The 13,800-nt window shown below is 40.1% G+C and overlaps 1 protein-coding gene across 1 annotated transcript in view; it reads left to right on the forward strand.

Annotated features, from left to right (window-relative positions):
• GALNT12 (polypeptide N-acetylgalactosaminyltransferase 12) overlaps positions 1-13,800 on the forward strand; it is a 48,922-nt gene that overhangs the window by 29,326 nt on the left and 5,796 nt on the right. The window contains exons 7-8 of the mRNA XM_013181114.3: positions 340-471; positions 8,131-8,244. Coding sequence (XP_013036568.2) covers positions 340-471; positions 8,131-8,244 — 246 coding nt within the window. The remainder of the gene's footprint in view (positions 1-339; positions 472-8,130; positions 8,245-13,800) is intronic.

The following is a 13,800-nucleotide window of genomic DNA, read 5'->3' on the forward strand; positions in this document are numbered from 1 at the left end:
ATTTTCAATTATCCAGCTAAAAGAAGTGTATTTTTCACTACACTTTCTCAGTTTCAGCAATCTGTATTCAAGGACTTCCTCACTTGCGGATATTCTGGAGTTTTCTCAGACTGACTGTCTTCTAGAACGTTTTAAAATTCTGTGTGCACCATTCCAATTCCTTTTTTGTCAACATTTTACAAATGAAAGGATAATGAAATCAAGTGCAGCACCCAAACATGGGGATTTTTCCTGGTTAAAAGTCCTACTTATCACTTTAGCATACGGTTCCTAATAATGTATACAGATAATTTAAAAGGGAGCATCTGTTCTGGTTTTTTAATTTTTTTTTTCTTTCAGGAACCATATGGAGATGTGACGGAGAGGAGACTCCTTCGAGAGAAGCTGAAATGCAAGGACTTCAAATGGTTCTTGGAGAACGTGTACCCAGAGCTTCACGTACCTGAGGACAGACCAGGCTTCTTCGGCATGGTATGTGGTGGCTGGGAACGGGCTTCCTCGCAGTTCCCTGAGCTCTCCTGCTAACTCACTACGAAGGTATTTTTATGCCAAAACCAGATTGGAATTTTGATAGAATTTAGTTAGAATTGGTAGACTTCAAAATGTGGTTTCTATCAGAATCTTTATGTGAGGGGATACTATTTATAAAGGAGTTCTGTGAAAGGGTGGGAGAACTGGTAACGTTGCCATGAGCTACACCTTCAAAATGACATCTTGAGTGTTAAACCAAGCAAAGGATGACTTTTTAATTTCTTGAAATGTTGCATAACAACAACAACAACAAAAAAGCACTGAAGTATTTTGTTCAATTTTTCAATTAGAAAATGGAAACAGTGTGCTTTGACACATTATTTGTACATTTTATCTGATTAAAATTAATGACCAATCATACAGAACTCTATATCAAAACCAATGTGTCAATTTTTAATCTGGAGGTCACTTTTGACCAGCATTGGTTCATAAGCAATTTTCATTGGCTCAGTATGAGAATCCTCTCCTTTTTAAGAGACAACAAGTTTCTATGCTAATTGCAACTTACAAATAACTATAAACTGTAGCTTCATGTGTGTGTGTATATATATATATATATATATATATCATGTTACTGTAATCTCAATTGGAAGGGATGAAGACAGATAATGAAGCAAATACCTCTAAGAAATCATCATATACCTGCTGCATTGTCATACCAGGAAGATGAGGCTGCACCTTTCTGCCTGGCAAGGATGTATAACATACCTTCCTGATTACACATGCCACATTGACTTTTAGGTACTTTTGTCGTATCTCAGTCACTCTGCAAATCTAGCTAAGCTGCATTCCAACACTGCTTCATTGCATCCAGACAGTATCACAACAGCCCTGGCTTGCTGTTGTCTGCACTCCAGTTACTCAGTTTCTGCTGGGTCTTCTTTGGAGAAGGGAAGAAGACTGATCACTGTGTGCATACGAAACAGATAGAGAAGACTGCGGGGAGATGTGGTTCCTAATAGCTTTGTTACCTGTTGAATGAAAAAGATTCTAATAGGGAAATGGCACAGTTTTCCCCAGGGAGCTACATTTCCCTCTGGGTGAGCATCGGTCAGCAGCAATGCAGCAAAGCCACAAGGAGCCTCTAAAAGAGCAGCCACCCTGCTCCGCTTGTCTCTGAGCTTGCACGTGAATTGGCAAAACTATGTGATCAGTGGTAGGAAGGGTAGTATCCTCCGTTACCCAGCACCTCCCCTCTGACTCCATCCTTCACCTGCCAAAAGAAAGCCTAGACTCGTGGTGGTGATAGCATTTCTCCCTTCTTGGGAAGGGAAGAGATTTGTGCAGTTCTTTTCATGATTAACTGTGTGTGTCATCCCCAAGAAAGGTGTCTAGGACAATACCTTGAAAAAATAATTCTTGTTCAGGGCTCCTGGAGGTATCAACGGGGTAATTTAGCTGTGCTCTATATATTTCTATAAAAACAATTCGTAAATGCTGTCATCTAGTTGTGAGCATAATGAGAATACACCATTTTCTGGCAGGAAGAATTTAAAATGTGATTAAAGTACAGTTATACTCTAAAAAAGTGACAGTACAAAAATGACACCTACTGATTCAACTGATTTGTGGATACTGAGTCCCATCTGCTAACTTCAATGAATCATTGATCGTGTTCTTTACTCCTGTGTTAGTTGTGTAGTGCTTTTTTGGTTCACAAAAACACGGTGTTTAAAAATGTTGGCTTTGTTAACATCTCTGCTTAGCGTGAGGTTATTTAATTTGGCAATTTCTTTGAACAGGGATATGGGGATTTCTCCCTCCCTTGAAAATCTCTACACTGAAATTGAAAATCTTTCTAAGATTACCCATAGGTCAGCCACAAAGTAATGAAAGAAATGCAAGAATTGTTGAGTGGAACTCAGTGTCCTGCACTGGCAGTTAGACACTTGTGCTAATGTTTTTCTCTTGATACCTTGACAAAGTTTTACTACCTCTACCAGGATTGGTTGTCTGAAAATGCTTGCTGCCTACAACTTTATTTAAACATACAAATTTTTGAATATTTTTTGCTCGAGTCACAATTACCTTCTTATGAACTCCCTGAGGCCTAGAAATAGGGAAAGGTGTCTTAATAATAAAATTACTATGCTTCATGCCAAAACCATTTAGCAACAATGAATCTGGAATGTCACAATGGTGATTTCACTAGGTACTCTGAACAGAATCATACTTTGAGAAGGGGTACTTTGAATATTACTTGTGTTCTTGTTTGTGATTTTTTTTTGATATAAGTCAGATTTTTCTTTAAAGTTCCAGAGCTGGAACAGTGAAGTTCAAAACTTAAAATTTCCCCTTTTATATTATCTCAAACATTAAGGATAAAGAAGTCCTTATGAGAATAAATTTTGGAAAAAGTTTAAATTGCTGTATGAGATACCAACATTAGATAGAAAATAACCATAAGGACAGATTCCCTAAAAATATCTTACCAGAACTCCATTTGATCAAAACCTTTTCTTGCATAGCATCTATGCAGGAGCACCTTGTAAGTCCTTATTCACTATTTTCACTGAAGAGTAAGGAAAATTTGGAGAAGTCAATCCGGCTTCCCATCCGAGCTCCTAGCAGTGTTTATCACAGTGGCATGGTGAAGCAAACCGCACTAGAAACTTCGAGAGCTCTCACTGAGAGTGCAGGGTGTTTCTTCTTGGGACACCTCAGCTGCCAGGTTATGGGCATAGTCATGGTCCATCTCCTTCCTTGGCTCAAGCCACCTGCCTTTTTTTAAGCCATTTTAAAGCCTTGGACAGGTATACAAGTTAGTCCATGGGAGTGCATGTGCAGTTTCGGAGCTCTGCATAGGACAGAAATTAAACCTTTTGACTTTGATTCTGTTGTTGGTGGTTTGTTTGTTTTTGCAGCTTGCAGTGGCTGGTGTGGGCACCTCTAGGAAGGGCTCTGAGCCATCTCAGGTCTAATATCAGCACTGTGACATTGCTGCATTGTGCAGTTATGTGAAGATAGGGGGCCTGGGCAGTGCTGTGACCTTTTCCTGTTAGTGGTGAGTGGAAGCTCACAGCTACGAAGCAAGGGAATATACAGGCTGAAATGTGAAGCAACTAAGCCGATAGATATCTATTCTAACTATCTAGTCCATGACTCTTCACCACCTATCCTTAAAGACATCTGTGGCCAACGGAGTCAACTGAGAGATCAAAAACTTGATTTTTTTCTATTAATAGCTTACTTCCACATTCTTCCCCAAGAGCATCTGATGTTCAATAAATTTCCAAATGCTTAGTTATAATTTTCTTTTAATTCAGACCAGACATGACCTTAAAAAAGATCAGGAAGGAAGACAGCATCAGCCTTTAAAACTAGGAAGAATTTTGTTCTGCTAAGAAATTAGAGATCGTGTTATGAATTACCTAAATAATGTGGTATATATGGACAGGCTTTCAGAAGAAAGGATCTGAGCTATGTAGCTCAAGATGTATGAGTAAAAAAAGTATTGCATGTCCAGTGTTACAAGTTCTCAGAGGTATCAGACTCCAGAACAGCCTCCTGTGGGTTATACCTCTAAAACATCATTATAATAAAATTTGTAGAATTTGCCACTCGAGATTGAATTGGTACCTAAGATATTACCACTGACTAGATCTTGAGATTTGATACCCAACATAGGCAAGTATGCAGGATTTTGCATGGTCCAGGGGCTTTTCCACCACTTCATTAGCTGCGCAGTCTCTTAAAGCTTGAGACAGACTTTTTTAAGGAAGTGAGAGAAATTCAAGTGTTTAATACTAATTTCAAGTGAACAAAACATAGCTTGAGATGTGCTTGTATATTCTTGAGCTTCGTAGAGAGATCTACACTTGTTGAGGTGAGCAGCTGAATTGCAACAACAGTGTCATATCATCAATTCATTCAATCTTAGTCATCAACGTTGTACACGCAGTTCAGGAGTTAACAGAAATCTGAGGATATTACACTTTTTTTTTTCCCCAAAAAGGTGATATGAAAATAGCATGCACTCAATAAAATTGTTCCCTGTGACTGCTGGAATTACCTTTGAGGTAAAAGTTTACGCTTGGTCAGTACCATGAAGTTGTTGGCTTGCTACAATTTCATGTCTTATTGTGTAACAGGATATTATCTGCCCATGCCAATAATGCATCAATACCAGTGTCACAGTGGAGGAATAAAGAGGATTCTCTTCTATTCTGTGGATGAAAAGGAAGGCTGGCTGTGTTTATCAAATAGTATCATGAAGTTTTAATGTTAAAAATCCGTTGTTCATTCAGTGCTTACAATCATACGAAATTGATTTTATCTTGAAAAAAATGCAAAGAATTGTTTACAGAATGTCATCTGTATCTCTATAGCTATATGCAAGTGTCCAGAAATTAGGAAAAAACAGACTACGTTTCTCCAAGTAGTAAAAGGTAAAGGTCTGAGCTGATTATCTCAGTGGTTGCTATTCATTACCTGTCCCAGCCTCCAAACAGAACAGTAGCTAATTGGCATTGTAAAGTAGACCTTCACCACTAGACAAAGGTGGAGAAAAGGCACAGCCGGTAATACAGCATGGGCAGAACTTTTTAAAACTGAACTCTGTGTTTTAATGGCAAGGTGATCAACATTTTTCTTGCTTCTGTTTCTCTAATGCAGCATTCTGCAAAAGAATTGAGGTAAGTCATGGAGAAAATTTTGTTCTTATTGCATGACTTGTTTACAGTGGATATTGGAACAAAGATAGCTTCAGCAATGAATGGACGATTACTATTTTGATAGAACTACTGTATGTAAAAAGAACTTAAACTGTCTATTCTCATTTAACAAGGGAAACACTATTTTCACAAGTTCTCCTAGACTTTTTTCTGCCAGGAACAGACCGCTGATTTTTCAGCGTAAATGGTGCTGCAATCAGATTTGAAAATCTGATTACTTTCAAATCTTTGCCATCTCAGGTCAGGTCATTTATCTATTTATCAGGTCATCTGCTATCCCCAGACGTAAGTTCTAAAACATCTATTTGGTTTCCTGATAAAGTGTGGGTATGAAAGAACATCTACCAATGTTCGATAAAACAAGCTAAAAGAACCAGGTAGAAACGTGGACCATGTATGTTTAGGAGTATGTCTGCATATATCACAAGTATTTATGCCTCAAAGAAGAAAATGAGAGAGCAAATGAGAGTAGCATCATATGAGTACAGAATGAGTTTTAAACCATCTGAAGTGGAGCTTAAGCTAGTAGTCTTTTATACAGTTTTTTTTTTTTTTTTTTTTTTTTGTAGTTGGGCATCGTGTAACATGCATGGGAGAGCATTCTTGTGCCCAATTTGTGCTAGTTCTGGTGGTGCATGGCATTTTAAAATAAGGTATTTAAAATTACAGGCCACAAAAGGCACATGCTAGAGCAAATGCCAGGTAATGACAGTGAAGGGCACACACTTGGAGTGATAGCAAAGGCTTCAGGTTGTCTGGAAAGGCACCAAGGATAAGTCCTTTGCTACGATCATCTTCCTCCTGGAGTCAGTAGACTGTCAAGCAAAGTCATACATTGCTAAAAAATACTAATGAGAGACCATCTGATCTGGAGGACAGCCACCGACAACAACAGAAACTGATTTATGTTTTCAGAGAGATGATTATCATTTTTAAGTGGGTATGGCTTTAAGTTGAATTTTTTTTACATAGAATGTAGAAATGTCAGAAGCTTATTGTTTTGTCTGTCCTATGGTATGTGTTTAAAAAATCATCTGTAAAAGAGTTTTCTTTCCTGTTTTGTTTGATTGTTTTGGTAAATATAGTTCTTGCCTAGTGTTACGAAGGTAAAAAAAAAAAAAAAAAAAAAAAAAGTGTCTTCTTTTGACAGCTCAGAATTGAGGTGCAATAGTATATCGTATTCCCATCAAACCAAGCAGTGTTGCCTGTAGAAAAAATGACCAGAGGATTTATTTCACTTCTGGTATACTTGGATGCTAAAAATTAGAATGATTTTTTATAATATGCCAAAATTGGATGTTTGATGAAACAACAACTTTAATGAAAAATTGCACCAAATATATAGCGATAACATGTTCAGAAAGGAATTAAAAGGCACAGCCTGCAGTTCTACATTTATACATTAGCCGAATTTATACATTAACACATTAGTAGGTTTGCCAAAAGAGGTGGAAGACTGGGGGAAGGACGTGCAGGGGGAAAGGAGGTGAAGACTGCTCAGTGCAGGAGAACTGTCTGTCCCTGCTCTACCCTTCTGCTGCTTTCTCTCTGTCCTATAACATGGCAGCTTCATGGGCAGTTGTGGAAATCCTTCCCATAGGCCTCTTTCTGCAGGGGTGAGAGGAGGAGGAAGAGCCTCTAGCTCGTCTCCGCAGGACCAAAGCACCATGGTTTTTCTCCCTGGCCCTAAGTATGTTCGTTCCTCCTGGTTTGGGCTCACAGCCAAAGCACACCGAGTGCTGGGAGCTGGCTGCTTGTCAGTGGGAGTGGGTACAAAGCAGTAGAAAGAAGACATCAGGTAGTAATAAAATTCGATGTTGGGAAAGTAAAAATATATGTAGAACACAAGTGTTTAAATTTCTTACTTCTGTGGTTTGTTCTGCGGTGTGCTTGGGTCTTGTGAGGTTCAGTTGGTTGGATTTAGCCTTCCGCAATTCCTTTGTGTCTTGCTTTTTCTCTGCGCTAAAAACAGAGGATATAATTATTACGGCTACCAGTGAAGAGAAGTGAAATTGCACGCTGCTGAAGTAACTTCTGAGATTTGCTCTGCTTGTTCTTTTTGTCTGTGATGTAATTACACCCAGTAATGGGGGCATTCAGGTTGAACGTGTGTTTACAAAACTTGTTTTGTTCTTTTTTATTTTTTTTTAAATTTGGTTAATTGGTTAATACTAGGATTCTGTAATTGTTATGGCATTGTTCCACTTAATTTCAGTTACCTTTGGCTCCTGAATACTTAAATGCGAATCCTTGTTAATTAGCCTGATTTTTTTGAAATGATGTAGCTTAATATTTTAAAATTTATGTAAAATGTAAGTACTTATTTTGTCAGAGATCAGCACTAGTAGTAAAGAACATCTAATGCCATATCTAGTGTCTCTTCCAAATGATAAATCTTACCTGTTTTCATGGTTTCAGGTTTTAAAATCTGACTGTCTGTTCAACCTCAAGAGGGTACTGGTGTACTTTCTGTTTTACATCTCTTATTTGAAAAGCTGAGAAAAGGGTGTAGTCTTCTTTTCATAAGCAAATTGAAGAAGTAGATCCTTGGTGGTGGAAATTCAAGACGCAGCAAACTCTTTCGTTCTGTATGCATTGCAGGCTTGCTGGATTTCAACATAATTTGAAAGTAGGGAGCTGGGTTTCAGTATAATTTAATGGTAGGTGATTCCTGCCCACTTCATTTGACATGGTGTCATTCCTAAGGGAAGCCATCGTGGCTGGCTGGCTCAATGCCCAAAGTCAAGACAGTCCCAACAGTTTTATTTTGCTTTAGTCTGAGAGAAGTGTTGCTACCAGATCCATTTGGTTCATTCTAAATAATTTGAACCAGCTCTGGGATATAAACCTCACAGTCTAGCAGCATGGTTGTAAAGTGACTGCAGTGTGTTTTCCTTACTTTAATATATTCTTTTGTTTTGGTTAGCTGAAAAATAAAGGAATGGTCAACTTCTGTTTTGATTATAACCCTTCAAATGAACATGAAGTAACTGGACACAGGGTCATACTGTATCCATGTCATGGGATGGGACAAAATCAGGTAAGATTCATTTTTTTTAATGTTCATTTTGGCTAATACTATGGTTTTAATGTGAAAACTATGGTAAAAGGCATTGCAATAGGGCTAAGAGAATATATTGCCAGTGAGATGATCTTAGATCTAATTTTGATTCTCCCACTGGATGCTTTTAATTTCAATGTATCCTGAGGTCAGATATTCATAGTTCTAAAGATGTATCTCTCCAGACCAGGGAATTCATGAATACCTTAGTCATGCCTTTCCACAGAGCTCATTAACAGGGGTTAATAGCACAACAGTGCAGTTATCAGGCTTACAAGCCAGTGTTCCCTCATCTCCATCTGGTCTTTGGACAGACTGGCACATCTGTGATGTTTGGCCTGTCCATGTCACCAAAGCCCTTAATAACACTGCAAACCTCACCTAATTCTGCCTGTGTCTGTCACTGGCCTTTTCTTCTTGGTACTTGTCTAACTGCACAAGAGGTTCGGAAAAGCATCTCCTCTACTCTCATCTGCAGAAACATCCTCCTGGGCTGAGACAATACAATCCTTGAGAATATGGATCCGTTCTAATGTTTTTTTGCTTTCTTGCTTTTTAAGTAATAAACCTGAAAATGCTTGCTAGTATCTTTCTCCGTGCACATTGAAACTCTGTGCAAGTGGTTAGATATGATAGCCATAAAGCCATCCACATAACGCCACGATAAAAATGCCATGGGGCACCAAATGCCAATCTACAATGGCTGTTTTGCATGGCTTTTAATAACCACCTTCTAAAATTAGTATTTGGAGTTTGACATGTGGTGTATAACATACTTGGTTTTTGGCTTCAGACTCAGATTAGACTGTCTGGCATGCTCCTAGTGGGGAGGGGTAGAGACATACGTACTTTGAACAAGACCCTACATAACTGTGTGATAGTTTCAGTGGCTTAACTGTGTTTTTATGAAATTAATCCAAACATTTGTTTCAGAAAGGAAAAACAGGTTTGGAAAAGGACCAGAGATCTGTGGCACATAAGCAGTTTATCAGCTGTCTTTCTGAGTCCTGTTTTAAAAAATGAAAAAGCTTGAGGACTGAAAACAAGTCTGTATTGAGGAGGAAGCTTCTAAATATAAATTGCTTTATAAGTTAGGAAATAAAAACAACAGTCTGAGCGCTCTGTTTCAAATCTTAACAGAAGTAGATTTGTTTCTGCCAGCAAGTTTATTGCCTTAAGCGGTAGAACTATTGTTTGGTATTATTTATTAGTTTGTGTAGTTTGTCTTAACTTGCCTAAAGTTTCTGTCCTGGACGTAAAGATGAAGAGAGAGGGAGGAAGTGAATCGTGCATTATAAAAGCCAAAGTGTATCGATACTGACAGATGTATGTCAAGCACGCTAAGCCACACCAACCCATTTCACTCCCTCAGCTCAGCTTCCTGCCCAAGCTGAGCATGTGTCTCTACACCTATACAGAAGATGAATTAATAACAAGATAACATAGTTAAGCCAGTTCCTTATCACAAAGTTGATTACATTCATAGGCTGAGAAGTGTCTCATTTACAGGGTTACTTGCTCACACCCAAAAGGCATTTACAGATTTGTTTTTTCTTGTATAATGAGGTAGAAGGCTAAAGAAAAAAAGTACAATTCATAAGAAAAGAGTTCTTACAAGATTACATTTTTTATAGTTATACTTTGCTTATTGAGCACTAAAAATCTACCGAGTCCACTGTGAAGATACCACATCACTGGATTTTGATGCTCTCATGTCTCTGCTTACGGTGTGATGCTTCCAAGTACCTGTGATAGAGCAAGCACCGGCCTGACAGCAGTGGTGCTCTCTGAGCTGTGCAATTACTGCTCCCTCTGCTGGCATCCAGGGAGCAGGAAGGAGGAGGAATGGAGAAGATAACCTGACAGCAATGTAAACCCACAAAAGCAAATATGAAATGACAGAAGAGAATTGCAAAGCCTGCAGAGGGAAGGCTATACACAGAAAATGGGCAAAACAATATTAGTGAAATTGGGAAAGAGGCGTGGACAGGCTGATGGGAGACAGGTTAAGGGGGGGGGGCAAGGTAACAGAGGGCAGAAGAAATATCAGACAGAGGTAGGACAGCAGGTATGAGTCAGGGCATGTGCAGCAGAGGAAGAAATAGTTAGGAGCTCTGCACAGTTAAAGTGAAAGAAGCAGGATAACTGGAGACTGATTTGGTGGAAGGGGGTGGGAGGACTTGACTTGGAATCAGAGAGAGCAGTTGGCAAATGAGGCCATGCGTAAGGTTGAAAGTAGTAGTTCTATGACAAAAAGTGGACAGCAGGAAGAACTGTGAGTGTGGGAATAGAAGGAGGCTAAACTAAGATGAGATGTGGAAACACAGGTGAGATGGGAAATAGGAGTCGGGACTTCTGAAGTTCCAGTTCCTTTTTCTGGCTCACAGAACACTTCTCTCAATTTCCTTCCCTTCCCCATGGCCTGTAGACAGTCATTCTTAACAATGACAGGCTATTCTCAATCTTGTGAGTTCCTTAGTTCATCTCAAATCTCCCACATGTACATCCACCACTTTAAGCAAATGGAACTGGTGGTAGCAAGGTCATATTCTGGTTGTATCAATGCTGAGAGCAGGGGGCTTCACCACAGAGTTTCGCAGGTATTTACTAACAACAGGTAGCCCGTATCTTCTGTATCATCTTTGGAGGGGGATCTTCCGTCCTGATCCTGAGCTCTTCTGCTTGTTCTCCTCCACTCTGCTCGTCACTCCACTTGTAGGGCTTTAGCAGCAAACCCTCGCAAGCAAGTTTCAACTCAGTGCCCTCCTCTATGCCACGTGTTTCAGCTCCTGTTTCCCTGCATAGTTCTTTACCACTTCCTGTTCCACACTGGCTGGCTCACAATCTTTCTCTAACTTCCTTGCTGTGTCTCTCTCCTCAGATATTCCTTCTACCAGTTAGTTCCCCACACTAGGTCATGTTTTACACCTTGTCATGTATTTCCTTTTCCCACCTAGCTCCCATTTTTTTCTCCTCTATTTTCTTCCTTCTGATCCCTTCCTCCACTTGCCATGTTTGTTCCACCATTCACCACTTTTTTCCCCAGACAGTGATCATCACTGCTGCACATTCACACTATCTTGTGGTGTGCAGGGTGTGAACTTTATTCTCCAGCGTACAGCTCAGGAAAGTTATTCTCCAAAAACATTGTGGTAGAATTTAACATGAGTGAATGTTAACTTGGCCAGCCATATGTATCTTACACCCCAGCGCGCCCATCCTCTGGCATGATATGCCAGTGGCAGGTGGCTGTTTATGTAGGGGACAACTGCAAAAGCTGTTTTCACTGAAAGCAGTTCTCCACATAAGGTGACCTCTGAATATCTGTGTGCACTGTGGCGAGAGGAGAGAGCTCTGTGCTCTTGATTATTTATGAAGTCCAGTTCCTACTCATTTTATCTCTCAGTAAGTAAAACTACTCTCAGAAAACTGTCTGAGGTCCTTGGTAATTTGTTGCTGTTTTGCCTTGAATCCAACTGAGCAGTGCCATGACCTAGGGGATAGGGTTCCCTTCAGTCCTTTTGAATTGCTTTTGTGTAAGCAGTTAGGAAACTAACTGGGGGTGGTTTAAAATTTGTGTATTCTTTATAGCAAGAACGTGAAGATATGACTGAGGTGATAGAAACTAAGTGCACATGGAAGAGAGGCAGAAAAAGTGCAATACTTTGGCTACTGAGTGCTTGCACCCCAGGCTATTGTGTGGTGGAAGTGTCTGCCCAGGTAGAGAAGAGTAAGGGGCTTTGAAATTCAAGACCAGGAAAGTCCATTGCCCTTCTTGGTATGGCTAGGAGGCTGGACAGAGGGACCAATGTGTGCTGGCAGGAAGCCTTCCTGATGTAAGAGGATTGGTAATTACTGAGCTGTGTCTGACAATACCCCCAGGCTAGTCCTATTTGAGGCAAACAGGGAGAGACAAACAAAGAGCTTAGAAAAGCCCCTGGGTTTCCATGAAAGGGGGATCAGACCTGGTAAGATCACTGCTGGTTCTTTCACCCAGAAAGTACCTGTTAAGTGCAAGCATCTACCAGTGTGCGGAAGAGCAGCAAGTAGCCAGACAGAGGGCTGAGAGTTTGGTTTCAGAATCTGGTGAGGCAGCCACCATCCCTTGTACCAGCGTGCCCAGATGCACCTGTGGCATGTCCTGCAGATTTCCCAGTAGTGGCAGGCACTGGGCAGAAGGCCTCAAGACCTCATCAAGTAAGGCCTCAGAACAAGGTGTAACAACTTTAAACTAAAAAAGGTTAGGTTTAGATTAGATACAAGGAAGAAATTCTTCACTATGAGGATGGTAAGGCCCTGCAACAGGTTGCCTAGAAAGGCTATGGATACCCCAAAGTATTCAAGGCCAGGTTGGATGGGGCTTTAAGCAACCTGGCCTAGTGGGTGGCATCCCTGCCTACGGTGGGGATGGTGAAACTGGATGGTCTTTAAGGTCCCTTCCAGCCCAAACCATTCTATAATTAATTCTATAATTAATAAGTTTCCCTATGGCACTTAAGGAGTCTACCAGCTCTCTGAAGGAAAGAGATGCAGTAAGGCCACTAGTTACTGGGCCACAGATCAATTTGAAAATGTTTCTTTTCTGTTCATAGAACCCACTGAGCAAGGAAAGAGCACTAAAAAAAGTCCTCCTCCTTTTGAGGAGGAAGAGATTTACCTGATGTATTACTGGAACTTGAAAAAGCCTGAAGCCAGAAGAATTTATTCCGTTTGAAGCAGTATAGGTAGGGTAAAGAACTGTATAATCATTAGGCAGGGAGACACATGTACTTGGTTGTTAATAATATAACCCCAATCCTTAATGTTATCCAGAAATTAACCATTTTATTAGCTTTTCTCTTCCAAAATCTGATGCAAGACCTTGAGATGTTACTCAGGAAAGATGTTAATAGTAAGAAGTGCTCTGCCCTAGTAGCTGCTTTATCTACTCTTGGTGTATCTGGTATAATCAGCAGCTTGCAGGCTTTCACTAATATTCAATGCCAGTTGCTCATTGTCGTGCCTGACGAATCAGGATCTTCATGTGCTAATCAGATACCAAACTTGTGAACTAGTGCTTAAAGTATAGGGAGCAACCATGCTTTTTGGGGTAGAAAATAAAACATCAGGTCAATGTTACCACATTTGACTTTTGATAATGATGACACATTTCTGGCATAAAACAAATGTTATAAAGCAGCCTACATTAGGCTGTAGGTCCGAATAATATTTTTCAAGGGGAAGTCATTGGATGCAATGCCAGGTGGTAGATTTCAAGCTTGAAGTTGTTTTTCAAAACACTTTTATTTGTGGCTTGCTACAAATGAATGATGGTGAAAATATTAGCGCAGGGGGATTTCTTCCATTACTACCCCCGCAAGACAGCCACGAAGCTCTGCAAGCAGTGGGCAGCATTTGCCTGCATACAGCTGCAACTGCCATCTCAGCAGAGAAATTCCTCCATAGGAGATTTCTTGAAATGGATACCACCAGTTTAGTCTACATCGGAGCTCTGGCACCTGGAACTGGATGTTTGCAGACTTGGTAATCATATAG

This window comes from Anser cygnoides, chromosome 2 (genome assembly GCF_040182565.1).
Source record: "Anser cygnoides isolate HZ-2024a breed goose chromosome 2, Taihu_goose_T2T_genome, whole genome shotgun sequence".
NCBI classification, from domain to species: Eukaryota; Metazoa; Chordata; class Aves; order Anseriformes; family Anatidae; genus Anser; species Anser cygnoides.